The sequence below is a fragment of the Orbicella faveolata genome, unplaced genomic scaffold (assembly GCF_042242905.1).
Source record: "Orbicella faveolata isolate gen_17 unplaced genomic scaffold, um_ofav_v1 contig_1, whole genome shotgun sequence".
Lineage (NCBI taxonomy): Eukaryota > Metazoa > Cnidaria > Anthozoa > Scleractinia > Merulinidae > Orbicella > Orbicella faveolata.
In genome coordinates this window covers 5649837-5676266 of record NW_028301536.1, presented here as the reverse complement: position 1 = coordinate 5676266, position 26430 = coordinate 5649837, and the positions used below count along the sequence as shown (strand labels likewise).

Genomic DNA, 26430 nt, shown 5'->3' with positions numbered 1-26430 from the left:
GGTTAGACGGACTGTTGATTGTAAACATGGAAATTGTTTCTCTAAAATCAGCAAGCTAACTGAAAGATGGCGCGTGAAATTCTCTTAAAATCCTGACCCCAGTTGTTCAAAGGGTTGATAACACTATCCACCGGATAACTCAGCTTCTGCGACCTTCACCCCACCCCTCCCCCGTCAACTCTCTGGAGATCCCCAGCCAATAGATGGGCCTGGAAACTAATTTATCGTGAGCAGCGCCCGGACTCTTGGCAGCTGCTCTCAACAAATTACCCACCCTCGGCAAACTTTATCGGCGACTATAATTCCTAATTTGTGCTTAAACCATTCGTTCAAAAGGCTATTCGCCAGTAACAATGTTTGTAAAAGGTACTTCGGTAGGCTTAAAAGCCAGTGCTTCGTCGCTGTGTAATAATCTCACGGTTTTATCGTCGAAAGAGAAGCAGTCGGTCACATATGGCGTCGTGCACAAAGCATTTGTTTGTATCACCAACGTTACAAAGGGAGCTATTGTGAATCAGAGACAGGTCTCTTGTAAAGGAGAAGGAGCTCATAGCAGTTCTGCCGTGTTACAGGTAAAATAAATTGGCTCTTAATCGCCTCAAGCTGGGGTTTTAAAGTTGCCTTTAGAGCTAAGGTAATCTTGAAATTTTAGCCATAAGCTTAAGTTATATATTTTCTCAAATTGTACTCGTTGGGTCGTATCAACCATCATGATTAAATGAAACCAGCTTCAGTTTGAAGCAGTTTTGCTTTTGTTTAAAGCATGGTGTAGATCCTGCAGGTCTACCTCTTGCTATACCTTGGGATACCACATTTTTTTTATTTTGACTGTTTTTCAGGTTAAGGGTTGGGGTTTTATATTTGAATTTAATTAGACGTCTAGATAAATAGCGGCTTCCTTGAGCAGGGCTTCTTATTAAAGGGTTGTGAAAAGAGAAAATGTAATATTTACACGAGTAGATTATTTGCATCTCCTTGAAATGCTACAAGTTTATGTACACGAGTGTACGTGTACAATTGTAGACTGAGTGTCAGGCCAAAATTTAGCACTCTGACAAATTACTATATTACTGCTGACTCCAAAAAACTGGCTGTGTGATTCTTTTTATTTTATTTTCATTCCGCACCTACAGATTACCTATTTACTTTTTTGTAGCACAATGTACAGGTGGGAAATATATCCATTGTGCAGTTCCAGAAAATATCCATACTCCCCCCACCAGAAGGGATTGGAATTACCGGGGGGTGGCGGGGTTCTGTAAAACAAAAAAATTTACAGAAATATATGAAGCTTAATTGGAATTTCCAGACAAATAGGGGATCTTGGAACAATTTCCTTCCATGGGGAAGGTATGGATAATTTCTGGAACTACACATTCCCACCCCAAAGAAAAGTTCTTTGGTTTGAATCTTCCACCAACCGCTGTAGACAGTCGAGTGTCATACTTTCCCAACAAATTATGGCTTGTGATCTCTCCACCTCTTGGAAGATCCAGTGACCCCCCTATCATGGGGTGGAGGTGGGTATTTTTGGCTTGGAAAGACAGTATCAAGCTAAAATGGAAGATACAAAAGCAGGAGGGTAGGAGAGGAGGAGATTCAGATATAAAAAAAAGCTATTGCATTGTAAAGATAATTTTTAATTTACTGTTTAACCTTCATATTGATATAATTTATCAGGCAAAATGGTGTGAGCTTCCAGAGAGAACTGTTTTGGTCATTACATCTGTCAAGGGTGCACAGGTACATGTAGAGAGTTTTACTTGGATCTGTTTTGATTTTAAATAATACCTTGTGATGTTTTCAATAACATGCCCCCCTAGTTTAGCAATTTTTGACAGCAGTTGTTATAATACAGTGGAATCCCGATTTCTCAGAAAAAAAAAAAAAAACAATGAAAAAATATCTTAATTGACCACTTCCCCAATGGGGCTTTTCAAGGCCAATGAAACCAAATGATGAAACAAATAATGCAAATGAACATAACATGGTTAAAAATCCCAGCTGGTGGGAGGCGGACCAGTTGACTGTTAACATGTATGACCGAGGAGTTGAACTACGGTCAACCAAGAAACAACTCCAAGTCATTCCCTATCCTCAGTCGAACACTGTAATTTTACCCCCGATTTCTCAAACTCTGTGATATTTTTAAAACAATTTTTGTTTCCTTTTTTGGTTTGAAAAATCAAGATTCCAGTGTAAACCAAAATGTAAATGTTGACATACAGAAGGCTAATTAGTATAATGCCGATTGGTATTATTGGTAGTTTACTGTTGCTTGTCTGAGATTCACAGTGTACATGTTTTGGTGCTGGAAGGTTGCAAATTTTCTCGAAGAAGCTATTAATACACTTGTTCTTTGATCCATCTAGATTGTGGTAACAAAAATATTGTGAGCAATACAATGTAAATATGATCGAGCAATGGTTAACTGACAAAAGTCATAGCACCTGTCTGAATGGATGGTCAGATAGGTTTTTATGCTTCTGTGGGACTTGTAATTATTTTGGAGACCAACTGACCAGAGGCAAAGCTTCTCTGGGTGGTGGACATGGTCAGGAGAGAGTAGCTTCCCACAGGTCGGCGCTCTTGTTCCTTCTTGTAAACTTTTGGTCGCAATTTTGTTTTTCAAGTACATGTATTGTAAATGTGCATTGAATGTGCATTGGCTCTGCCTTATACAGTAATGTGCATTTTTGTTGTTTAGATGTTTGAAACTGATGGATCTTTAATGATATTTTGGCAAGCACTTGGTGAATCAAAAGAGGGAGGTCAGTCTGCTTCACTCTTCACAATTTTATACATGTAGCTATTAAAAGTAAAATAGAACTCCTACGCTCTCTGAAAGAGTACGGGGCTTTAGAAGCTTTCTAGCTTCAGGACAGGATGTCAACAACATTATTGTGCACCGCCTACGTGTAGTTATATAATTCCTGTTACGAAATAATAAAGGCATTAAAGCTTTGAGTTCTTTCCTGGATTGTTTTTTCTGTGAAATCAAAAAATTTGAAATTCTTACTTTAGAACTCTACTGGGCAGGTCTAGACAAGACATTTTTCTCTTCTAGTCATACAGATATCAAGCAAAACAACTTTGTTTACAAGTTAGCATTAAATACTTAACATATATCTTTACTGGTGATTTGTTACACAGCGTTGTCTGGTTATTGGTCAGAATATAATCCTTCCTCAATTCGCAATTCTGTTGTATTTCTTAATCATGCTCTGGAAATTTCTGCTGAGCAGAGCTCGTCTGGAAGATCAAAAGAGCCACTGACCTATAGCCAGTAAAAATTGATTATTCACAAGGATTTTACATCCATCAGTATGGGCAGGAGCCAATTTATGGCCAGGCTATGTTTTTGTGTGCGGCATACTAATTATTTTATTCTTATGGTATCCACAGTCTATTCGCATTTTGCAAGAGGAATTACTGCAGTTGGAGACAAGTACATTTGTGTTGGTATGCAGAATACATGTAATTCTCTCTAGCTGTTACAGTGAGGGTACTCAAAACCCTGAACACTTGATATTTTAATTTTTTTATGTGCTTTCTTTTATGATTATCGTCTGAGGGCTTTAGAGTATTAGGACTTTACTGTTGCAACATATACTTATTTTTAATAAATTTATTGCAGACTTCTTTTTAAATTGCAAGATTGTGAGGGTACCATGAACAACTAAAATGAATAAGTCAAATTTAGTGGGCAGCGTCTGCATACAAGCTAGGTGGCGTATCAGGCAGGCGCTTATCTTGGGTTTCAGGTTTCCCTTCGATGGACGAGTGTCCCATCCAGGGAGGAGTAGAAATACTCCTCTAGTAAGAGTCATTTCATGCAGATTGACCTGTACTCAATGTTAATGTTAAATCATTATTTTTAGGTACATCTGAAGGAGGTATTATGGTGTTTGATATTCCTCCACGTGGGACAGCTGTTAAGCTACAGGAGACACTGAATTCACACAAGGTAGCGATTTGTGAGCTCGAGGCTCAAGGTGGGCGAATGTTGTCTTCAGATGAGGAGGGGAACATAACACTATGGCAACCAGGGGGACATTTTACAGAGGTCATAAAAATAGATGGGAAAGGGTAAGTATTTTTGACTAAAAAACAGCAAAATTCTAGACAAAACAGAAAACTAAGAATACACCTGGAGGATTGTTGTAAATCTAATTAAATTCTATTTTAACCATAAAATTCAAGATCTCATTTGTTAACAGTTTAATTCATCAAGCATTCCTCCCAATAATAGAGTACACATGTTTTAATTAAATAAATGGAAATTTGAAAGCATTGGTTTCTCTGTTTCAAACCTAACTTTTTATTTCACATATCAGTGATACTCAATCCAAAACTTGACTGGCATAATATTCATGATTAATGTCTGGCTTGATCTCCTTGTAGTCACATGAGAATAAAGGTGAAAGGTTGCCCTAAATTTTTGTCAAAGTAATGATGTGTGTGTATAATGTACATTCTTTTTGTAAGGAGTTTTTTTGTGGGTGGAGGGGTAATTTTTGAATCAATCAGTTGAAAGTGAATTCTGTCAGTGAGTCACATTTAATATTGTTAGACAAGTACTTCTTTTAAGGTTTGTTACCTGATCTTATGTGTACCATAGAATTGTTCCACCCAAAAAGCAATAAATTGCTCCTGACAATTAAATGAGAAGGGTCAAAAAATCGAGGGCTCCATGAAAGGTGATTTCAAATAGTCTTCTATCTCACTAGTTGTTGCCTTATTTACATTACTAGACTAAGAAAGTTGATGCTACATGTATTTAATTAGTAAATGTTCTCACATGTAATTGTTCTTTCTACTAGTTTTCCCTGTTCATCTCTGTGCTTTTATAAAGACCTCATAATTGGTGGCTTTGCCACAGGCCACATTAGGGTGTTCAGTGCTTCATCTGGTGCAATGTGTATTGAGGCTTGTGCTCATGCGCGGTGGATTAGTGCAATGGATATCTGTCTTGAGGCACGGCTGGTAAGACAAATTCCTGATGATATTTTCTTCTTGGGGCCAAGTACTGTAGAATTGGAGGGCAAAGGTTGATATTAAGAAACAGCGTACATCCAGCTCCTTAAAACACATCTGAATCCAGTGGGGAAAGAGTCTGAATGCTCTGGCAATGCATATTTTAAAAATAATTTTTGAATGAAAAATAAAAGAATTTGCACTTAATAATTTATTGGTGACAAAAATAATTTTGAAAAATTGCAGTCTGAATGCATGCTTCATCGGTGAGGTAATTTTGAACAAGTAACAACAGAATTCAGAATGCATGGTCCAGCTAAGCTTTAACAAAAAAAAAGACATTTTATAAAGATCGTAAAGCACGTGAACCTGGTTCTGAAAATAATATTTGAAAATAGCAACACTGAATTGTTTAGCAATAAAAATAGTTTTTCCCCAAGGAAAAACTACTTATCAGTAACACTTGGCAGCAAAACAGCCCTATACTAAGCCTGTTCCAAGACAGTCAAATGTACAGTGTACTGCTTCTTAATTAAGATCATTATGTCATGTGAGCAAAATAAAACAGTGGGGTATTGACTTGCAAGGGGGTGGTTGTTTGGCATTGGGGAAGGGGCCTTATTTAGAAGGAAGTCTGCAGATGTTAAATTTTTTCCCCATTCCAGGTCTGTCTAACAGTGGTGCTCTATGCTTTGAGCTCACTCTTGTGTACTTGCCTCTGAGCAGATTGCTCAGGATTCATGGTCAAAAATGATAATTATAATTAAAAAAAAAAACCAAGACAGAATGACCCAGCAACATTGATTGCAGAAAAATAATTCTGAGACTAAAGACAAAACAGCGTTAAAATAAATAAACCAGCCATGAAAATATTTTTACCCTCTGGCTTGTGATATTTGTGAGAGCAAAATAAAACAATGGTGTATTGAGTGAGAACAATTGCAAGGGCTTGGGTGGGTGGATGGTCTTTGGGATGGAGACTTATTTAGAGATAAGCAGTCTGCAGATGTTTCATTTGTTCCCACTCCAGATTTGTCTAGCAGCACGTGGCACTCTTTGCTCCAGTGCACTTGCCTGTGAACAGAATGATGACAGTCTTCATTAACAAAAATATTTTTGAAAGAAAATTTGGAATCACCCCTTAATTTTCAATTGACAAAACTAATTTTGAGTCTAAAGATGAAATAATTATGAGCAGTAATTAGCTTTAATGAATGAAGTTGAATGATCCAGCCATGAAGATAGTCTTCAGTACCAAAGTGACAAACCAATTGAAAAAAATAACAGTTAGGAAATTAATGGTCTATCTACAATAAATTAATTTAAAAGAGTTGAAAACACCAGGCTTAACCTAGTAATCATAACTCAGTTACAAAACACTCTGAATGCAGCGACAAAAGTAATTTTGAATGCTGCAACACAACACTCAGAATGCTGTGACAAATGTCTGTCAGACTTATTTATTTAGTATCTTTTTTTTTGTCCTGTCCATTGATTTAGATAGTATGTTTTACCAAAGTATGTACATTATTGCTGGTATTTAAGTACTTGAAAATATAAATTTTACCGAATATTTGTGAACATTTGATTCTTCAGCAAGAGGATTCGTCAATCACTTAAGAGTTAAGGATTTTAATTTACATTGAATCACAATAATTGTTTTTTTTGTGTAGCATATGTCAAGTTTTTCAACTTTAATTTGCAGCTGATCTCTGCATCTGAAGACTCTTTCGTCAGAGTTTGGAAACTTTCAGTCAATGAGCATCCTATGGTATGTTAGTCAATGTTCAGTTATCATAGGTTTCTTATCATACGTACTCTGGCAAAATTTAAGTAATGTGGAGAGTGGTGGGCTGGTGGAGGGGGAGGGGGGGGGGGGGGGGGGGGGGGAGACAGCCAACTGCTGTCTGGTAATTTTCAGCACCCAGGTCTTAGTGATAAGTTGAGAACTTTGATATTATTAATAGATAAATATTATTAATTATTAAAATGAATATTTATAATGCTTCCTGAGTCTTTTTAGTCATAGCTTTTGTGTAACCATACCCAGCCACATCTGTCACTCACCCACCACACTCCACCCCACCACAACCCCAAGAAAAAGTGGGTACAGCTACATGTGGGATTTAATGTGAGAGAGCTGTAGTCTTTTAGTCTTCTGAGGCTAAGAGTGGCTGTTACAAGTCTTTTATATCGTTGCTTTCTTTATTGTTCAGATGGAGATGGTCTTTCAGCAAGCCATTACAGATGCTCAGCTGTGTGGAGCAAGATTTGTTGACCTGTCAGGCAACTCATTTGGTGTGACTGCCTATGATTTAGGAGAGATAATGATCTTCTCCAAGCAACAGCAAGACCCCTAATTTATTCTAACTTGAAAACTTGAAAGTTGAACATGCTTTTAGCTCAAAACAAGTTCACAAATATTTAACAATACAGTCTACACAAATTTTTGAAAAAGATAGAACTTGAGGGTTTTGTTTTTTTGCCTGTTTGACATATAGCTCTTAGATTTTAAAAAGGGGTTCATTACCCTTATGTGACTTATAGCTGTAAGGTTGGAGTACTTTTGCTTGTTTAACACACTAGTTCTTCCTGCTATGTTTTACTGTAAAAAAAAATGATTCAGTGTCCATGTAGGCTTGATTACCAGCCACTGTTCAGGAGTGAAGCCTGCATCCCCCGTCCCCCCTCCTCCCCCCCCCCCCTCCCCCGAAACTCTCTTCTCAGGGAGAAACTTAGAAAAATGGAGAAATTCAAACCTAGTGGCCATGATACTTGTTAAATTTTGCCACCTCAAGGGATGAAGCTTTATTGTAGAAAGGCTGCTTCTTTAGGAATTGGGCAGTTATTATTGAGATTATTAATTTTTCTTTGCGTCCAAACTACAAACCAGGAACTGAAATAGTTCATTCTGTACATACTATATTATCTAGACAAAAGTAATTACGCCGGAAAACAAAAATGCAAGATTTATGTGTATTAGAAAGTGCCTTATTTTAGAACAGGGTCATTTACATGTATTAGGGTGAGGTAGCTATTACAATATGGGTGTTTGTTATAAAACACTATCAAATGGCCGGCATTAAATCAAAGGGGCACATACTGGAAAGTGGGCACTAAATCATATTTATTGATTTACTTGTCATCAGTGTACCAGATTTTACGCCTGTCACGTTCTCTTTTTTTCTTTTAATAACAACAACATCTGTTTTGTCATCATTTTCTTGATCTACCGACAGATTCTCGTAACTCACATTTAAGAAACTTGACTGCTAGGAAGGAGAATTTTTATTTTTAACTAGGTAGTGAGAGGGTAGTTTACCTAAACAACTGTTTGACTATTTATTAATTTATTTCGTTTTTGTCATATTTATTAATACCTGTTTGGGAACTATGATTTTCTGATGTGATAATCTTAGAAGGTCTGGATGTGGTACAAGAACCTCAGTTACCAGTAAAAGATTTGGTGATTTACCCACTACAGTAAAAACCTGTGTGTGAGAACCTACATTTTTTGAAGTCTGGTGAAATAGGTTGTAGTTATTGGCAATTTAGGCTAAGTAGGTTCTTAGCTAGGTTCTTAATTTCTATGAAGGCAATCTAGTTGTTGATTTCAAGAAAAAAAATAAACGTGAATTCGGTCCTCAAATATAGTGTAATTAGTCACAACTGTACAATGTATTTTCCTGTGATATAAATTTGCAATCTCTAAGTCACACTCCTCCGTTAAAATGTGTATCAGAATTGCTTGGCTAAACAGGTGCTTATATTTTTGGGTATTAAAATGGCAAATTTCTGCCAGCGGGTTCTTAAACCACTAGGTTTGTACACATGGGTTTTTACTGTATCAGTTAGAGAGACATCCCTATTAATAAATTTTGCAGATCTTAGCAACTGTCAAAAACACGCCCTTTTTCAACTGACGTTATAATTTTGACCATTTGCCAGCTAATAGTGAAGGAGCAGTCACGGTGTTTTGAGTTATTTTGGCTATTCAGATAATTACCTTCAAATTGAAGGAAACCTAACAATAATAGTTAACTTAAACAGAAAAACACTAAAGAGATAATAATAATAAACCATAAAGGAACAAGGATGGTTTAGGATGGAGAAGATTGACACGGATTACAAACGACGAATATGAAACATTTGGGCTAAAGTTTTCAAGATGTGCAAACCGTGACGTAGCACCTTTAAACCCTAACCATACTCTTATTTTAGCGTAGTTTGCCATTTAGAATGATTCAACAAACAGATAGTCTAAAATTGTTACGAAACATCGTTTATTTTATCTCTCTTTTAGTGACTCCTTAGCCTCCTTGAAGCAATGAAGGGTACAAAGTTTTACTCGATATGAATTTGAAGCAACAGAAAAAAAGTCCATTTGCATGGTCTTGACAACTGAAATTTAGTCGTTGTATTTATCGATATTGACATTATTAATTTAGTATTTTTATCATTCGTGTATCCTGTGTGATAATTTTGCCGATCTGTTAAACATGACAATAACTTGATTCAGAAATGACGGCAAATTACTAATAAAAAAGTTGTGAAAACATATTTCGCACTCATCCATTCTAGCACGCTACCAAAAACGATTCCTTTCAAAATTGGCAGCATTGTTTAGAAACGTAGTTAAGGGGTGCTTACCATTTACAAAAACCATCCGGTTGGAATTTTCAGGCACAAACATTACACAATTTAATGCGACGTTGCGGGAGAAGGAATCGCTATAAAGTATATCCACATCAGCTAGAGAGACTTAACATAGCAGAAAAATAGCATCACCTCAAATCACAGCCCATATTTTCTGAAGCTTCCCAAACGGAATGGCGCGAACCATTTGATTTTCCAACTGGAATTTCCGGTTTTCCCATGTAAATGGTAAGTGCCCAAGGTTACACCCCAACCAAATTTTTCTGGGAGTACCCCCCTCCCGATCCCTCACCCGGGCATAGAGTATACTACGGTAACAACATTCACTACCAATAATTATTAACCTATGAATCACCGAACAAAATCTTCTGTTGGATATTTGCGTTTTAAGTCCCTATCCACACTACGCCGGAGGAATTTAAGAACGCCGGCTTTTCGTTTTGGAGATGAAGCTTTTCGAAGACGACGATAATCATGATATTTCCTCGCGCGAGTTTTACTCAAACACAAATCCAAAATGACCAGCGATTGTTCTCCGGCGTAGTGTGGACGGAAAACATTTGATGTTCTTCCGGGGTACGGTAGTATGGACACGGCCACTGCGCGGCCTTAGTTAATACGCTTGTTCAACGCAATTTACGTTTTAAATCTCCTCCATGAGCTGTGATGGCATGCAGGTTTTTGCCTCTTAAAACTGAGATTTATTACTTAAATTTAAGAAGGCTTGAGTTGTCTTTGCCGTTCGTAAAAATAGTGTCTGTCAGTTCAAAGATAGCGGCGAAAGTGTGGTAATGTTTCAGGGGGTGTAAAAATATTCTTCAAGCTTTGAAAACATGCACGTTCCATCGAAATATTCTTCGCGAAATGACCGGAAACTCTCCTTAGCGCCACATCTGACTGCAACATTGTACTGTGGCCTGTGGCACCTCTAACTCTCCCGGCCAGCCTTGCCTTTTTCAGTCTTTCGGCCGAGTCCATGTGAGAACTTTTCTGCTGAATTTCTCCCTTATTTTATCCTGCCCTTCGTTTATTTTTCTAATGATGTAAAACTTTCTTGGAAAAATTTTTTTGTTGAGGGTAAAAATCCGCTCAATAAACCCAAAAAGGCGCTCGCCGATTTTATAAAGTCTGTCCGGATGCCGAGTTTTTATGGCTTGTTTTGTATAATCGATACAACAGAAGGCTATAGTGTTATTTTTGGTGTCTGAGATTGATTTTGGACAAAAAAAGTTGTGTTTAAACCTGTTCAAAGGTCTTCCAAGGCTCCAAGAGTCTTCCAAAGGTTGAAAAATCTGCACTTTATTTCTGTTTCTAACACCACACCTGTTCGCAGCATCTTGACTTTTGTTTCGCGGCAAATGTCCTGAGTCGCTTCCCATTGGCTCAGAGCGATCCAATCAGTGGTCAGCAAACATTGGTGCTTGTTTCAACGCGGCGCTGCGACCCTCGCAATAAAGCAGACATTTTGTTTTGTCCTAGTCAAATGTGGCACCAAAATTATACCATAAACAGATGGATGTACGTTGGGCATTGTAGGTCATGAAATTTAACGAGTAAACGCCTGGGACGACGTCCAGTTTGACCAGAAGAAGGTGAGTAAGGGCTGACTTCTAGCGCTCGAAGTTCGCAGCCAACTTGTTGATACTCGCGAGAGCCTCAAATCACACATTTGTCAACTGGAAATGCTCATATTTGAAAACAGTGAACCAGAGGATTAAGTGGATATGTGAAGTTGCGATTCATTTCACGTGTTATGTGATCTATATCCTGTTAAATCACCCGCGGTATCCGGAAGCAGGGGACGAGACGACGAGATCGAGAGAGGCGAAATTCACTTGCGTTACGCTTTGTATACAGCAAGCTGAAGGGACTAAATTTAGCCTTGAATATTTACTTCAATGAAAGTTAGGTCAAAGAGACGCATAATTTTTCCTAGGTGGCTAGCTTTCGGTTGAAACAGCTGATCAATATTGTTTTTTCTGCAAAACATTACGCCAACGTAATTTTTTATAGAGGTTAATCTGAGTAAAGTTTGTTAAGGTAGAAATGCTGTAGTTATAAGCTTAAACGATCATATGAAGTGAAGCGTACATTTTGTGCAATTCGATCGGGCTCACTGACCCTTTGTTATTGTAATGACTTTGGCTTTCTTTGTTCGAACCTTATTCAGCTCTACCAAGTCTTCTGTTGCCCACCATAAGCCTGAAGAGACGCTCGAAGTTCTGATCGAAGCTTCCAGGAGGCTTCGAACGCTTCGAAAACGGCCGATTCTTGGAATTGGAGGATGCCCAGTGTCCCACTTCCAAGCCCAAGCTATTCAACGGGGTAATATCACGGATTCTTTGCAATATTTTATCTTCTGTTCCGCTGGGATAAACTCGTTCAGGGTCTGCTTGTTTTATGAGCTTCCGTCGTGTTCAACGATGCATGCAACAGACAAACCTTGTCGATTTCATACGTCTGTTTTGCTAATTGTCTATAGCGCTCATTTCGCGTGCTCGTCGCGTTAAGAACCGAGCCGACAGAGCGCAAAAAGTTAATCGATCGTTTACCAATATTTCCTTCTCGCTGTAGGCGTCATACTCCGTATTATACACATCCTGATGTAAGAATACATGAGTTGAACCGTCGCTTACAGCATCGAATAGAGGTATGTAACCACCACTTTTATTCCTTTACGGGCAAACAAAACTTTGGGAATTTTTTTTCCGTGAGATTCGTTACGAAGACTCTGTTTAGAAGTGTTCTCTATGGGGTTCCATGTACAAAGAATTTGCTTTGATTTTTTTTTTCTTTGGTATGTAGCTTAGATCTATCTGAAGGCGCGAGAAGATAAGGCAAAGGGGACTAACATGTAAACAAGAACCTACCATAAATATCTTTTATTCATTCGACAACTTAAGTGATTGGAAAATATACTGTGCTTATGTTTCTTTTTGTGCCCTGCAAAGAGATAGGTTAATATTGATCATGACAAACCAGGAAAAAATTGTGTAGTGTGTTAAGAATGTTTAAACTTCTCTAAAAGAATACAGTACTCCTATGGAATACATGAAGTTCCTTTAAACCTATTTTTGCGGTGAAGTGAACAGTTTAGTATGCATGTTGCCCCCAAAAAAGATCTTGATAACTATTTAAGACTTACTGAATATACAACAAGGGCAAAAATATGTTATTTTTGGTACAACCCATTGTGGGCATGTCACATGTCATAACAGTGTAATTAATCCTTTTAGAGAAATATGAGAAGCTCTTCCTGTTTGGTTGTTACAATGTTAATCTGACCAAGCCCATCTACTGTTGTGCTGCTGTTCTTTACACTTGACAAGACCTTATGTTTCCCAATATGTCAAAGACCCATAAATTATTATCATTCACATGTACAACATATGGATCTGTGATACTAAGATTGTCCTGTCTAATGCAGTAAGTTCCATGTGTTCTGTTCCCCTTCTCCCACTACAAAATACATTCACTATTGTGAAACTTAACCCACCTTGTTTATAAAACACTAGTGAAAGAAGGGGGGCTACTTTTAACGTATGGTCAATGTCAAAGTCTCCTAGCCAGTTAGTTTACATATTTGAAGAATTTGATTTCAGGTTATCCATCGCAGATCATCTGCTTCGTTGATATTTTTTTTGAAAAAAAAAAAAACAGTAGAAGACAGAATTAAATACAGGAAACCTGTTCCAGTCCTAAATGCCCAAAAAGGCAGAAGACTTTGGGTTGCCGGAGGGTAACTCCAGTCAATTTAATACTCATGTGTAGAGACACGCTACATGTATCAGACCTATCAGAGTAAAGTGTTTTGTATAAGAATACATCACAGTGACCCCACCCAAAGCTTGAAATTATACATATACCATAAGGTTACCACACCTCTCTCAAGAATGAAAATACCATTATTGAGAATAAATTGTGGTGTCAACCTTTCCCTGTTACGGAAACTTTGACAATAAACAGATACTTGTGTGATTTTTGTGGGCTACCTTCACTGAAAAAAGTGACTGAGTTTATATGCTTCTTTTATGGTTGCTGTGTATAGATCTACAGTCCCAGAAAAAAAAGTTGGTACACCAAGCAAGTTCTCCCCTCCCCCCACTTATAATGTTCAAAATCAGGTGATTTTTTTCCTTTTTGTTGGAAAAAAACACGACATTTTCCAACACTGATTTGGGGGGATGGGGAAGAAATGATACAGCTCAAGTGTCCCAGCTACTTTTGGCCAGGATTGTAGATTGTAATGCAAAACCAAAAATTTATCCACTCCGGAACCAAAGAGTACATGGACTTTGAAAGGTCACTGGCATTTCTCTTAGAAAACTCAAGTTGATATACTATTAAATAGTTCTCTCTGTTGTATATATGAGCATGCAGTGGAATCCCAATTTTTCAAACCTCCAAGAAAAACGAAAATTGTTTTGAAAAATCGGGGTTAAAATTAAAGTGTTTGACTGAGGAGAGGGAAACATCCTTTGGTTTAAGTCATCGGGAGGTTCGAAAAAATGAGGGTTGGAGAAATTGGGATTCCACATGGGTCACATGTACAGTAAGTTACTCTGAAATTCCAGCAGTCACCATTTCTGCCCTCACCACTGTGTCCCTTCTTTTTGTGATCTGCCTCAGAATACCGAAACAGGGATTGATTAAAGGTTTTTTTTTTTTTTTTTCATTTTGAGTGGAAATTTTTGCATGTATTGTTTTATCTGCAGGTGATGCCCTATATTTCACACCCGTGGTAACTCAGATCTAATGCCCAAACTTAAGCCAAAATTGATTTACTGTGGATTCCTTCTTACGTTTTCTGTTGTTTTATCTTTGGTAGCTCAAACAAGTCCTTTATAACTCAACCTTGTACCAACACCGGCTGTGTTTGTGGTTTAATGTGCAATTACTTTGAAACTGTGAAACTTTTGAACAACTGAAGCAGCCAGGCAATATTAACCCACTCAATATTTGTTGGGTTTTAGATTCAATCCCATTGTGAATATTGATCTCTTTATTGCAAGAGTTGTCTGGAGTTAAGCACAGAAATTGCTACTTATTAATTTGGTAGCTTCCTCTAGTCTACTTCAGCTAAGAATGCTTGAGCCCTTCTATTTTTTTTTCTCCTCCAGGATGCCGATAATGTATGGTGGGATGCTTTTGCAGCAGAATTTTTTGACGATGACGCTACCTTGACGTTGAGCTTTTGCTTGGAAGATGGGCCAAAAAGATATTGTATGTCTGATAATGTTCAGCTCTTAACATTCTGTCCTGATTAATACCCATACATTTAAGTATTAATCAGTCATTAGTAGTAGAATAGTTATGTTGACTGTGCGACTTCCCTTCCACAGATTTCTGTGATAAATTCTGCTGTTGACCAAATTGCTTTGAAACAGAACAAGATCGAGATATTATCTTTGGAAAAACCCTCTAAATTAAAAATGTATGCAGATCTAGTAGTTATATAAAGAACATCAGAAAATCAAAATGCAACTGATTTGTCACAATGTGTTTGACAACTAAGAGTAAGAAAAATGTTTTTTCTTTTTTGGTGAGGCACAAGTTGATTTGGTGTCCAATCAATGCTCTGTGGCCAGTAAATACAGATGGAATGGTCAAACAAACCTACTGTACACACTGTACCTTCTTTTTAGTTGCAAAAAATGTTTCACCAGTTCACTTGGCTATCTACATCTACATTGTCTCACAAAGGACCTTGGTTTTCTACTTTGGTGATCATGTCATGACACATGTTTCTTTTTACTCTTTCAGCTATAGGACGAAACCTAATTCCAAGGTACTTTCGCAGCATATTTGAAGGTGGAGTTAAAGAACTGTACTATCATGTGGTGCAGCCAAAAGAGTCCTTCCACAATAACACAAGTACAATCACGCTGGACTGTGAAAATACCACTATGGTTACACATCATAAATCTCCAGTCTTCACAAAGGTTTGTAGTAAACCTTCATACCCAGGTATGCGCAGGTGCATGTAAGGTAGTAATTATAGTAACAGGAACAATTGGAGCACTATTCAGAAAGTAATCAGGCGATTAATTTCAAAGTCAGATAAGTGCCCAGCACGGGGTCAGTTTGAAATTATGAACACAACATTGTTGTCTGAAATGATCAACACATGATCCAATTACTAATTGATCATATCAGTGACAAATTTCTAGTAAGATTAAGTAGTCTTGAGAAACTTCGTTTTAGTTAACAACTGCATCGCTGAATGGAGGTTGGGTGCCTGACACATTCAGGAGCTTCCACTATTGGCAGCCAGCTCCTAGATGGAGGCTGCTCCCATTGGCTGGCGAATCCTGGAAACCGAGCCATGAGCCCCCACGCAGAAGACGAGACAGGCACCTGTCACACTGAATTAACAGTGGAAAGAGGGAGGGAAGAGAGGGGGAATGCTTGAAGATGTGCTCCTGTGCAAAACAATGCTCACTTTAAATGCTATGGCTGTGAAGGCCGTCAACACACATCTCTGTACAGGAGCACATGGAATCCTGGCGCATGGACATATCAACACACCACTGACCACTACGGGAACGAAGGCGCTCTTTGTTGTTAACTGTGTTAAATTGCATTTAACTGCGTCAAAAAAAGTCAGTAGTATTTTTCATGAGTTTTACAGCCAGTATTATGCATGAATGTTGTTAACACACCTTTTCGTGATGTTTATTACACCTAGGTCTGCACTGAGGGCCGTCTGTTACTAGAATTCACATTGGATGATCTTATGAGGATACGTAACTGGCATTTTGCCATCCGGCATTACACAGAAATGATCCCACGGAATGTGATCGTTCGAACTCAGGATCCAAACGTTCTGGATCAGTTGTCTAAGAACATCACAAGACATGGGATGACGAATGTCACACTCAATTATCTTAGGGTAAGAATAAAATAATATTAGTACTCCGTAAAATGAATGCTGGACATTCAGTGTTCTCCTTGAGCAGTCAAGGTCAGAGAAAATGGCTGTCTAGTAGTCTTGGGTGTAGTGGCTACTCCTGAGATGAATAGAATTTTACAAGATATATAAAGAGATATTAATTTCGAACAATATTAGGGTTTCAAATAATCCTGAATTTGACAGAAAACTTAGAAAGATAGCAAAAATCGCAAACAAGCAAACTACTTTTGGCTCAGCAATGGTTAGCGACTTGTACTTTTTGTAAGATTTCATGATATGTCTGTCAGTTAAAAGTGACAACCAAAATTGATGATTAACTTCTGGTTATGTATATGGTGTATTTAAATTTCTGAGGATGGGATGCTTTTAACGTCAAATGAATGCCTCATGTGTCCGATAAAAACACAGCACAGATTGTGAAGCTGAGGTTTCAAGCATTACGCCTTTGTAAGAAAAAAGAGGGGAATTATGGCTTCTGTGTGTGTGTTAGGGAGTACTTACATTGGGTTATTCCAGAAAAAATACACACCCCCTCCCCCGACGGATGGCAAACTGGGAATATCTTGTGGGAGGGGGGGGGGGGGTTTATGGCTCTGGAAATCCGGGCAGGAGGGGGCGATCTGAACCTAAAAATTCTTCCTCGGGAGTCACATTTAACTTAAACCTCGATCGATACATTTTAACCACGTAAAAAAAGAACTTTGCAATGGGAAATCTTGTAGTCTTTCAGTTTATAGTGTTGTTACCTCAATTATGAAGAACCAGTGCATCGATAAGTGATAACAACAGCTTTACGACCGGAGAAAACACCATCGACTGAGCATGCAATGCCTGGAACATTTTTATGGTACCCAGTCCACCCGTGCCTGTACCCTGTAACATCCCCAAAAATGCGAAGAAAAGACGACTTAGGCTGGGAGTCAGTTGTACTTTTACTGTTTTATTCAGGCAACCCAAGAACTCGTTTTGCTGGCTAACATGTGTATGCACAATTTGCGTATAATTTCTTTCTTACCTCTTACGATGTGTAACCATAAAATCGTGGTAACGAATTTGCTTGTAGCATTGGGAATCTAAACGACCTCACAAGAGCAGAACTTGTTTATAAACAAATATACTTATTTCGGCGTTGTTAAGTTCTTTAAGTATTTCACATTGAAGATTCCTCATCGGATCTACAAGAGTTTTAAGCAGTATTTTCTAGGCTGCTTCCACGTTATTATCCGAGCCTCACGATCGATATGGTAAAAGACAAGTTTATGGAAGCCAGAACGTGGGCATTACGCATGAAAACTTGAACGCTTGAAAGAAAGGCAAGAGTTCCAGTTGACCTACAGACCCATAAAGGTAACGAAATTTAAAATTAGTCTAGTTTGAAAAGCTTTCTTAATAAGCTAAGTAAATGTCACACTAACAGTACTAACAACGGGAACTTGATCTTGTGAACACGTGTCAATGTAGGCCGTCTTGTCACAGAAAACTGAAATTATAGTTTTTATTTATAATCACCGTAAGGACTTTTTTCACTGTAATTTTCTTACATTTACATAATTTTTATGGCTTACGAATTTTTTATCTTGTACTGTGGTAGAGAAAAAGGCAAATGGCGTTTTAGAGGAGAGTGTGAGATCATTCAAACATTAAACACAATCATTTGAATACTGTAATCTGATTTTAAAAATGTTGAAATTTAACCCGCAAAATTTACAATATTCGCCGAGCTTTTAAAATTATAATAAATGGGGATCTTTTGGATGAAATGTTACATCTTTTCCATTGCCTGTTGTTTCCAGTCAGGGCCTTTAAAAAAACAAGTGGAAATCCGGGCGGGAGGGGGGGTCCTTGAGCTTGGAAATCCGGGCAGGAGGGGGGCTCTAGCGGTCTGGGAAATCCAGTCAGAAGGGGGGGTCAAAAATGCTTGCCATCCGTCGGGGGTGTGTGTATTTTTTCTGGAATAACCCATTATTGTAGGAAAACAGAATGTAAGCAAGTTCTAAGAGTGTTCCAAAAAGTAAATTGTGATAAAATGCCGGAGATTGTCGGCATTTTTTATTGCTTACAGTCCACAATTGTGTTGTTTCAGAGGGTTTTTCCTGTTTGAACCCTAGAGAAAATCCCCACCCCTTGAATATGTTGTACTGACATATAGTTGCTAAGATTTTTAGCGAATTTTGCGGTATTTTGTATGTTTTTGTGAATTTCACAGGATTTTGCGGATTTACTTGAAATTTGTGGCTCTGTGGCCACACAAAATATCAGAAGCCCTGTACTTTGGAGGTTTGGATCAAATCATTTTGAAATATCTATCTGAAGGGTGAATTTACATGTAATCAAAAGAAAATTCGAATTTTCAAGTGTTTCTCTGAGAAGAGCAAGTAAAGGAGAGAGGGTTTAGTTCAATTTACAGTCTCATTATTTGAGTGGACGAGCATTTTTATGGTGTAACAATGTTACTTTTTGTCACAATGTACATTGCCTCTCTTAGGCATTACTGGACAGTCTACTACGTGTTAAAAGATGTTCTATTTCTTGCAGCTTTGTGTTATTTTAGAGCCCATGCAAGAGCTCATGTCACGTCACAAGACATACAACATGAATCCCAGAGGTACAGTTTTAATCTGAATTTCAGTTGTGAATAGTAGGTGATGCTCTGACATGCATCCATTGCTGTACAATCTTTTCTATTTGGCTGATGCCCATGGCTTGAGAGGAGAATTGTTTACTTGTGATCATAACTCCTGGCCAGAGTTTGGATATAACTGGGAGTTAGACCTTCACAAAGCAACTCTTTTTTAACAAACAACTGTGACTTTATTTTACAAATTCAGACAATAGTCCTTGGTAGCTCACAGTCAGCAAGTCTGTTCTAGAAGAACTACTTAACCTAAACAAGAAAAAACTAAAAAATATTGATAATTATACATGTTGATGCTGCATATTTAGTCAGTACATGAAGTTCCTTCGTGCAAAGAAAATTGTGTCTGATAGGCCAGGATTTTTGCAGTGGATTTTGCAGTTGAGCTAGCAGATTCTGTCCATTTGTGTCCAAATTGTGAATGGGAAAGTTTTATCATGGCTAACAGTTTAAATCTCTGAAGTCAGTTTTTTTCTAAATGCCAACAACTATTATCTTTTTTATTTTGCCAGATTGTTTAAAGTCAACCCTTTTCCAAAGATGGCAAAGAATGTGTGCGCCTCCAGGTAGGGCCTCAAAATATTGTTAATATCGGACAGAACCTCAGTAAAATTCCTAACTGGTGCGAGGCTGATCAGTTGGCTATTCACAAAGTGTGGAGGAGTTGACTGCAGGACCACCAAACCAAGACCATAAGACAGTGACCCCAGCCGGGGCGTGAACCCAGACAACTTGATCAGGAGTCGCATGCACTAACCTTTAGGCCACTGTCCCTCTCACTCCTTCATACAATCATACATACATGATACCTACATGTACAGTGTGTAGTATATTTTGCCTTGCCAGCTGATCTTGCCTTGCAAATTTATTTTGATTTTGTGCATGGATCTTGTTACAGAGTATAATCACGGTGAAATGATGTGGCAACCCAATACACCAACTACTCCAGGTAAGGACTTTTTATCCCTTGATCAAGATCAAATTCTCCCAACTTTGTTTAATACATTAGCTATGATGTTTTTGGGTAAATTTGTATTTTGATCAAAATGTTTTTCCTGAGTTGATCAGGCTCTTAATTCCCATGTCCTGTGTACTTAAAGTTGTTAGGAAAAGGTAGGGAGAAGATAAAATTTAATCACTACTTCAAGGATTAAAAGGTAAACAGATCAAATCAGGTAATGAACTGAATCTGATTCAAGATTCAAGTCACCTTTTAGGTCTTGAATTGATTGCATTTCTTTTGACGTGGACTCCTTGTTATTACCTGTGCCTCTTACACTGGCATGAGAAAATTATTTTCTTTGTTACTCCTGAAAGGAGTGACTGAGAGTTGAGTGAGGGTAAAATGCTGTAGGAGATCTGTGGAGACCATATCTTATTGGCTAAATTTGGACAATCAGTGTCAACAGTACTATATACTTAGACTATACCGTAGAAAGGCATCATCAGCGTGGAATTTCCACTCTTGAATAACAAACTTCTAGTTTGATGGATTATTGCAATGTGTGTAAAACAAATGAGTAATTTCTCAGGCCCTTTGTGCATTGAAATTGAGAAAAATCAGTTTATGGTGGCATCAGGAGTTTCATTAAGGGCCAGGCACCTGGTAAATTGACTGGTTGTGAGGACAATTTTGCCCGTCTGGATTGATCATCCAGAGGAAAGTTTTCCTCATATTTTAGAAGCTCAGTCCAAATAGTTTTGCCCACCTGTGAAAACCAGTCACCCTCCAGCTGAAAACATTAATGAAACCCCAGGTGATATGTATCTAGCTAGTACTGGTGATTTTTCTTGGCCTTAAATTGTTTTATTTACAGCCATCTTGGATGAAAAGACATTTTCCGGCTCCTTGTTGTTTTCGTCATTTTCTAACACAGTCAAGAACTGTTAAATATCATTAAATCTAACTTAAAAGATGGCTGCATCCTTAACAATTTAAGAACAAGAAAATCAGGTCCTCAATATCTGATATATACTGTTTTACACCCAAAGGATCCCCTTTTCCTAAACTTCTTGAGAGAACCTTGACTGGGCAGCCTGCTTCCAAAAAAGGTTAGCCTCAGTTCAAACTGTAACAGTGTTTGATCACAGGACGACCCTTTTGGTCTATGACAAGATCCCATTATGCCCCTTCTGTATTGAAAAAATCCTGTGTTTGTCACGACCAGTTGTTGTACAAAATTAACATCAAATTTTGCTGGACAGATTTTCAGCAGATCTTGTGGTCAAATACTGTTTTTAGAACTTTTAAAGGCATGAAAGTATTGTAGACCCATTCAAACCCAGTCCAACCAGTGTCTGTGCTGAGTGGCCTTCCATCAGAGATGAGTGACAGATCACTGGACTGTGAGGCAGATATTTTGCTGTGGCTCTAGATGCGTCATGTAGTCAATTGTTTCTACCTAAGTGTGTTGATATTCACACAGAATGTTTTCCCACTGCTTTCAGAAACAATCACCTATTTGTATAATCCTGTTAAAAGTAAATTGTTATGGTCTCGTGATTTTGCCCAGGGAATGGCTCTAAAAATATGATGATTTTGTATTTTTTCTGCCAGTAGAAAAGTGCTACATACAAAAATGAGCTTCCTGAAATCCCTTTCTTCAGTTTTTCAAGTAGTGTAACTCAATTCAATTAAGAAAATTAACGATATTTTTTCATTTAATTTTGTATGCCTCAGAGAAAATCCCTTGCAGAAAGTAATTTTACCTGGTTTTGCATAAATATTTTTCGGGTTTTCAATCTTCTGTGAGATGTTCTTAGTTGTAAGTATGTCTGCTATTAAGTCCCAAAGGACAGCAAAGTGCAGCTTACTCCCTGCTAGAACCCAGTGAATGCCATGTGACAAGTTTAGTTCAATCCAGTCTAGATAATTAAGATTTACCTTCTGATCTGTTTGTAAACTTTAAAGAATCCTGTGATGTATGCATCATAGCTTTTCCACCAATGAGCAATTCATATGGCTTGGTTTCCTTGCAGCAGAAACTCCACGAGCCCCAAGGCCAAGACGGAAACGCAAGTCAACAAACGCAAATTCATCAACGCCCAGCACCGGGATGAACAGTACCTCAAGTAAAAAGAAATCACCCAGTGCAGCTGGGTTTACACTGGCAACGCAGGATGTTATGGTTGTTGGCGAGCCATCTCTGATGGGCGGGGAATTTGGGGATGAGGATGAACGGCTCATTACAAGGTGAGCATTTGATGACGTATATTTTGAACAGGGATCAGATCCTTAGCAGAAAGTCAAAATTCCTGTCGGATGACTTGATTAATTTGATTCAAGCATAAAGTTATGCAGCATTTTGTTGATTAAGAGGATAAAAACCATGGTGATTGCACACAAATGGTTCAGTCAGCCAATCAGTCAGTCCATCTGTTCATCCGCCTGTTTATTATCTGCCCATCTGTCAGTCAGTCAGTCAGTCAGTCAGTCAGTCAGTCAGTCAGTCAGTCAGTCAGTCAGTCAGTCAGTCAGTCACACAGTAAATGGTTTGAACCCTGGAGTATCATTCGTTTGAAGTGTGATTGACTGGTGAGAGTAGCTCTGAATAGAACTGTTGTTGGTGGCTGACGTCTTGCCAACCTGAGCAGAAGTCATCTTCAGAGTCAAGTGAACAGTAACAGTGTTTGTCAGTCGGTGATTTGTTAGTCTGGTCTGTTGAAACGGTCTGTTGAAACCGTCTGTCTGTCTGTCTGTCTGTCTGTCTGTCTGTCAGTCAGTCAGTCAGTCAGTCAGTCAGTCAATCATTCAGAGGCTTGAGCCACATTGTAATCCAGGGATATATTATGAGGCTTCAACTTGACAAAAAATGAGGGTTTTTTTCGTTTTTAAGGCATACTATAGCCTTACAAATTTTGGTTTCCTAAGACTTTCAGATAGTTTTATTACTTGGCCCGCTTAGGTCTGAAAGTTGTGAAAAGTGCACCAGTAAATAAAAATAATGCTTTCTGTTCACTTCAAAATACAGATTGGGTTATGAAGATGGTGATAGTGGTTTTCCTGACTTTTCTTCGGTAAGTGTAGATCCTCCCTCACATTTTAATTGACCTCTGACAAAGTTATGAATAGATGATGAAAAACCTCCACATTGTCATACAGTGGAAAAATTGGTTTGCCAAACAGCGAACAACAGTTTTGAGTTATACCGCATGAAGTTCAAAGGCTGTGAGGAAGTTTGGTGAAGTATCCCAACTATAAATAGAAGAATTTTTGGTGCAAGGTTGTTTGAAACTGTGTTTCCTCCAGTAAATTTTCTTGCTTTATGTACAATAGGGTCGTTTTTTTTTTTTGTAAAAGATCATTTTTGTTCTTTACGAGTTATTTTTATTTTGTCAGAGGGAAATTGAAGAGGGAGGATTTACCGAAGGAAGCTCAGAACACTTGCATTAACTCTTTTCAAATTTAAGGTCAGATCATACATTCTCTTAACTTGATAGCTTACATATGATGTGACTCGCTTTAGGAGAAGTTGATTCTAAAGGACCTTTGTGGCAATACATGTATGCAGTGCAACTTCATGTACTGTAAACAAAGTGACGTAGACAATGATAACTCATCACGTTACCGTGTAAATAATTTCCACTTTATTGAACAAGCTGAAAAGTTGTTTTGCACTAAGGACTGAACAGCTCAAAGAATTCAAGTTAGAATTCGATTTCTTATATTCTGCAAGGTGGTTTCGTCTTTTGTTGAGCAACTAACCCCAGCAGTAGTAGCTGCGGTGTAATAAATTAATTGCCAGTTTTGTAATACGCATTTTTTACAACGAACAGAAGCATCTTGAAAAATAGCGGTTTATTAAGGTAGAAAAACTTTAGAGACAACAATACTCAAAAAGGTTTGAGGAAAATTGAGACAGATCGTGAACGAAGAACGTGAACAATAATTATTCAACTGGTATGCTGTCGGTGACAAATATACTTTAAGCAAATACAATTTTCCTGAGATAATCAGCATGATTAATACTCATATTCTGGTTACTTGAATTTTAAAATTTTATGCTTTAAAGCTGTTATTGTAGTGTTTTTGTTGTTGTTGTTGTTGTTGTTTGTTTTTTTTGGTGTTATGAGCACAGATGATCAGCTTTTCTTCAGCAATATGCCTTGAATTGTTCAATCTACTTTTGTCGACCTGGCAAACTTGATCAACTTGTTCTGGAAGACCTGGTAACCTGCTGTTTTCAACCAGATCAATCCGCTTTCGTTGAGCTGTCAAATTACAGCGATCTTTTACTTCTGTGTTTGCATTGTCTAAATGTGATTTTGAGATTGCTCACATCACCATGCAGTGATTGCAGTTTAAGAGTATCCCTCTCAACCAATCAAATTGCTGAACTCCTTTGATTTCTCTCTCTTTCCAGGCTGGAGAACACTCAGTATGATGCCAGCAATGGCGTCGGCGACGACGGAGACTTTGGTAACAGTCCCCCTATGAGTGGAAGCCCTGGTCTCTGGACTGGAGACCGAAAACCAAACCAAGAGGACAGTACAGGAGACTAACATGACGTGGCTTGCATCCATTCAAAATGGGCATCGTTATTTATCCTCGCAGATGCCCGCTTTAATATTGCGCTTTCTTGATCTTACATGTCCTGAGGACATTTCAGTACAGTGTACATGAGGTCGCATGAACTGCCGACCATCGTTTGTAAACGGTCACTCTCTAAAAGAGTTTAAATGTAGAGATTTTATGAGGGTTGTTTAAAGTTATTTATGTTCTTTCTGATCATCTTCTCGCTGCAGATGTAATGTCGACCCGTCGTTACCCTCTTGTATTCTCTTTTTATTAGTAGAGTTTATCAACATAAAGTATTTTGCATCCGTTTTGTTTCTGTTTTTTTTTGTTTTGTTTTGTTTTTGTTTTTTTTGTTTTTTTCATGGAATAAAAAAGTTCTTTATCTTATTGGTGTTAAAAAAGAGGTTGTAGAAACAATGATTTATCACGGCCCTGCTGGTAGCACGGGTGCTATTTGTGACTCTGAAACAGTTATCAAACTACTTTATCCAGTCACGTATTGCTCTACAGACTAAAAAAAAGTCAGTTAGTGAACTGTACGTCAATGGTGTTTTTGTGTTCAGCACCCTTAAATGTTGCGTAGCAACGTCGAGCAGACTTGGTCGTTTCTCCAAAACAAATTTCTAGAGAAAAGCATTCCTATATTTCCAGTCTGTAATAAGAACGGTCTTTACAGCATTAGAGTATTGCTCGATTTCTTATAATGGCAAACTTTTTTCTGGTATAGGTATGATTGCAAGGAGAGAATTTCCCTTCAATGCTGTCCTGATTGCAAAGAGTTCTAATTATCCACTCAATTATCTAGTCTCCGAAGAAATAACCTAAACAAGCAGAATGTATTCGTTCTATTTGTTTGTTGTTGTTGTTTTTCCTTACAGCCTTGCAAAATATTTCTTCAAAACAAATGTAGCTCTCTCTCTTTCTCTTCGAAGTTAAGGAAAAGGAGAAAGGTCTAAGTCTGCCAGCATTTGTGACGAGATTTTATCAGAAGACTACCAAAATGCCTGCCTTTTTTGAACTCTTCAAACCCTTTTTAGCAATGTTAGAAATAGTCAATACCGTACGTGTAATGTGTCAAAGCTTGAAGCTCGGCGTATACAGCATTCCTAACCATTGCAAATTATTTTAGTTTTGTTGTACAAAGAACAAAAATCAAAGTAACAAAACGCGTTATCTTATTCCATTCAATAAATAAAGGTTATACAAAATACATTAACGCCACTTAGGCCTGTTTTGTTTGTTTTTATATTATTTTGTTTTTGTTATAGTTTCTTTTCACTCATTTTTTGGTTTGTTTTTTAAATTTCAAATTTTCCTGAACGGGTTAGGTTCCGGTAGTGATAACGAAGTAGGAAACCATTTTTCGTGTTTCAGTTGAGTTACAAACACTTGTGAAAGTTTAGGGGAACTTGGAAAAGATGTGAAAACACTTGCTTGCAGATGGTGTACCCAGACCATTTCTCATTCTTCTAAACTAACTCGTTTCTTAAAATTGATAGAAGTATGTAAAACTTTTGTTGCTAACAGTTATCTGAGTCAAACAGGGAGATGTTCGTTTTATAATGTTGGATTCCAGACGTCTTTAAGCAAACAAATTTGGGGTTTTTGATGTAATGCATCAAAAACGACTTTTCCAAACATCGAGAAGAGAGTTCAAAATACGACGCGTAGCGGAATATTTTCAATCGAAACTAAAACTAAAGAGAAAACGGAAAAATAAAATCGTAAAAA

The 26430-nt window shown here is 37.9% G+C and overlaps 2 protein-coding genes across 8 annotated transcripts; both read left to right on the top strand.

Annotated features, from left to right (window-relative positions):
* Positions 1-220: 220 nt before the first annotated feature.
* Positions 221-9537, top strand: LOC110064930 (WD repeat-containing protein 54-like). 2 transcript variants are annotated; one of them, XM_020772043.2, is made up of 8 exons: positions 221-572; positions 1681-1743; positions 2708-2771; positions 3406-3462; positions 3882-4089; positions 4824-4986; positions 6683-6748; positions 7194-9537. In XM_020772043.2, the coding sequence occupies exons 1-8, from the start codon at positions 354-356 to the stop codon at positions 7335-7337; spliced, it is 984 nt and encodes a 327-aa protein (XP_020627702.2). In that variant the 5' UTR covers positions 221-353; the 3' UTR covers positions 7338-9537. The 2 variants fall into 2 exon arrangements, with proteins under 2 accessions (XP_020627702.2, XP_089153534.1); XM_089297408.1 differs by lacking the exon at positions 221-572 and having other exon boundaries at positions 1307-1743.
* A 1515-nt stretch (positions 9538-11052) lies between these two features.
* Positions 11053-25920, top strand: LOC110064420 (LIM domain-binding protein 2-like). 6 transcript variants are annotated; one of them, XM_089297204.1, is made up of 14 exons: positions 11053-11225; positions 11804-11958; positions 12208-12283; positions 14754-14856; positions 15397-15575; positions 16322-16525; positions 19082-19151; positions 19694-19747; positions 20080-20130; positions 21174-21233; positions 22161-22374; positions 23153-23198; positions 23521-23591; positions 24545-24681. In XM_089297204.1, the coding sequence occupies exons 2-13, from the start codon at positions 11918-11920 to the stop codon at positions 23572-23574; spliced, it is 1152 nt and encodes a 383-aa protein (XP_089153330.1). In that variant the 5' UTR covers positions 11053-11225; positions 11804-11917; the 3' UTR covers positions 23575-23591; positions 24545-24681. The 6 variants fall into 6 exon arrangements, with proteins under 6 accessions (XP_089153330.1, XP_089153441.1, XP_089153285.1 ...); XM_089297315.1 differs by lacking the exon at positions 23521-23591 and having other exon boundaries at positions 11054-11225; positions 24545-25920; XM_089297159.1 differs by lacking the exons at positions 23153-23198; positions 23521-23591 and having other exon boundaries at positions 11054-11225; positions 22164-22374; positions 24545-25920.
* Positions 25921-26430: the final 510 nt, after the last annotated feature.

Coding starts and splice junctions, on each gene's coding strand:
- LOC110064930 (XM_089297408.1), top strand. CDS start 1,342: ATGGGGAAGGTATGGATAATTTCTGGAACTACACATTCCCACCCCAAA. Junction 4,090..4,823: donor ATAAAAATAGATGGGAAAGG/GTAAGTATTTTT, acceptor TCTTTCTACTAG/TTTTCCCTGTTCATCTCTGT. Junction 6,749..7,193: donor CAGTCAATGAGCATCCTATG/GTATGTTAGTCA, acceptor TTTATTGTTCAG/ATGGAGATGGTCTTTCAGCA.
- LOC110064420 (XM_089297120.1), top strand. CDS start 11,918: ATGCCCAGTGTCCCACTTCCAAGCCCAAGCTATTCAACGGG. Junction 12,284..14,753: donor GCTTACAGCATCGAATAGAG/GTATGTAACCAC, acceptor TTTCTCCTCCAG/GATGCCGATAATGTATGGTG. Junction 15,576..16,321: donor AATCTCCAGTCTTCACAAAG/GTTTGTAGTAAA, acceptor TATTACACCTAG/GTCTGCACTGAGGGCCGTCT.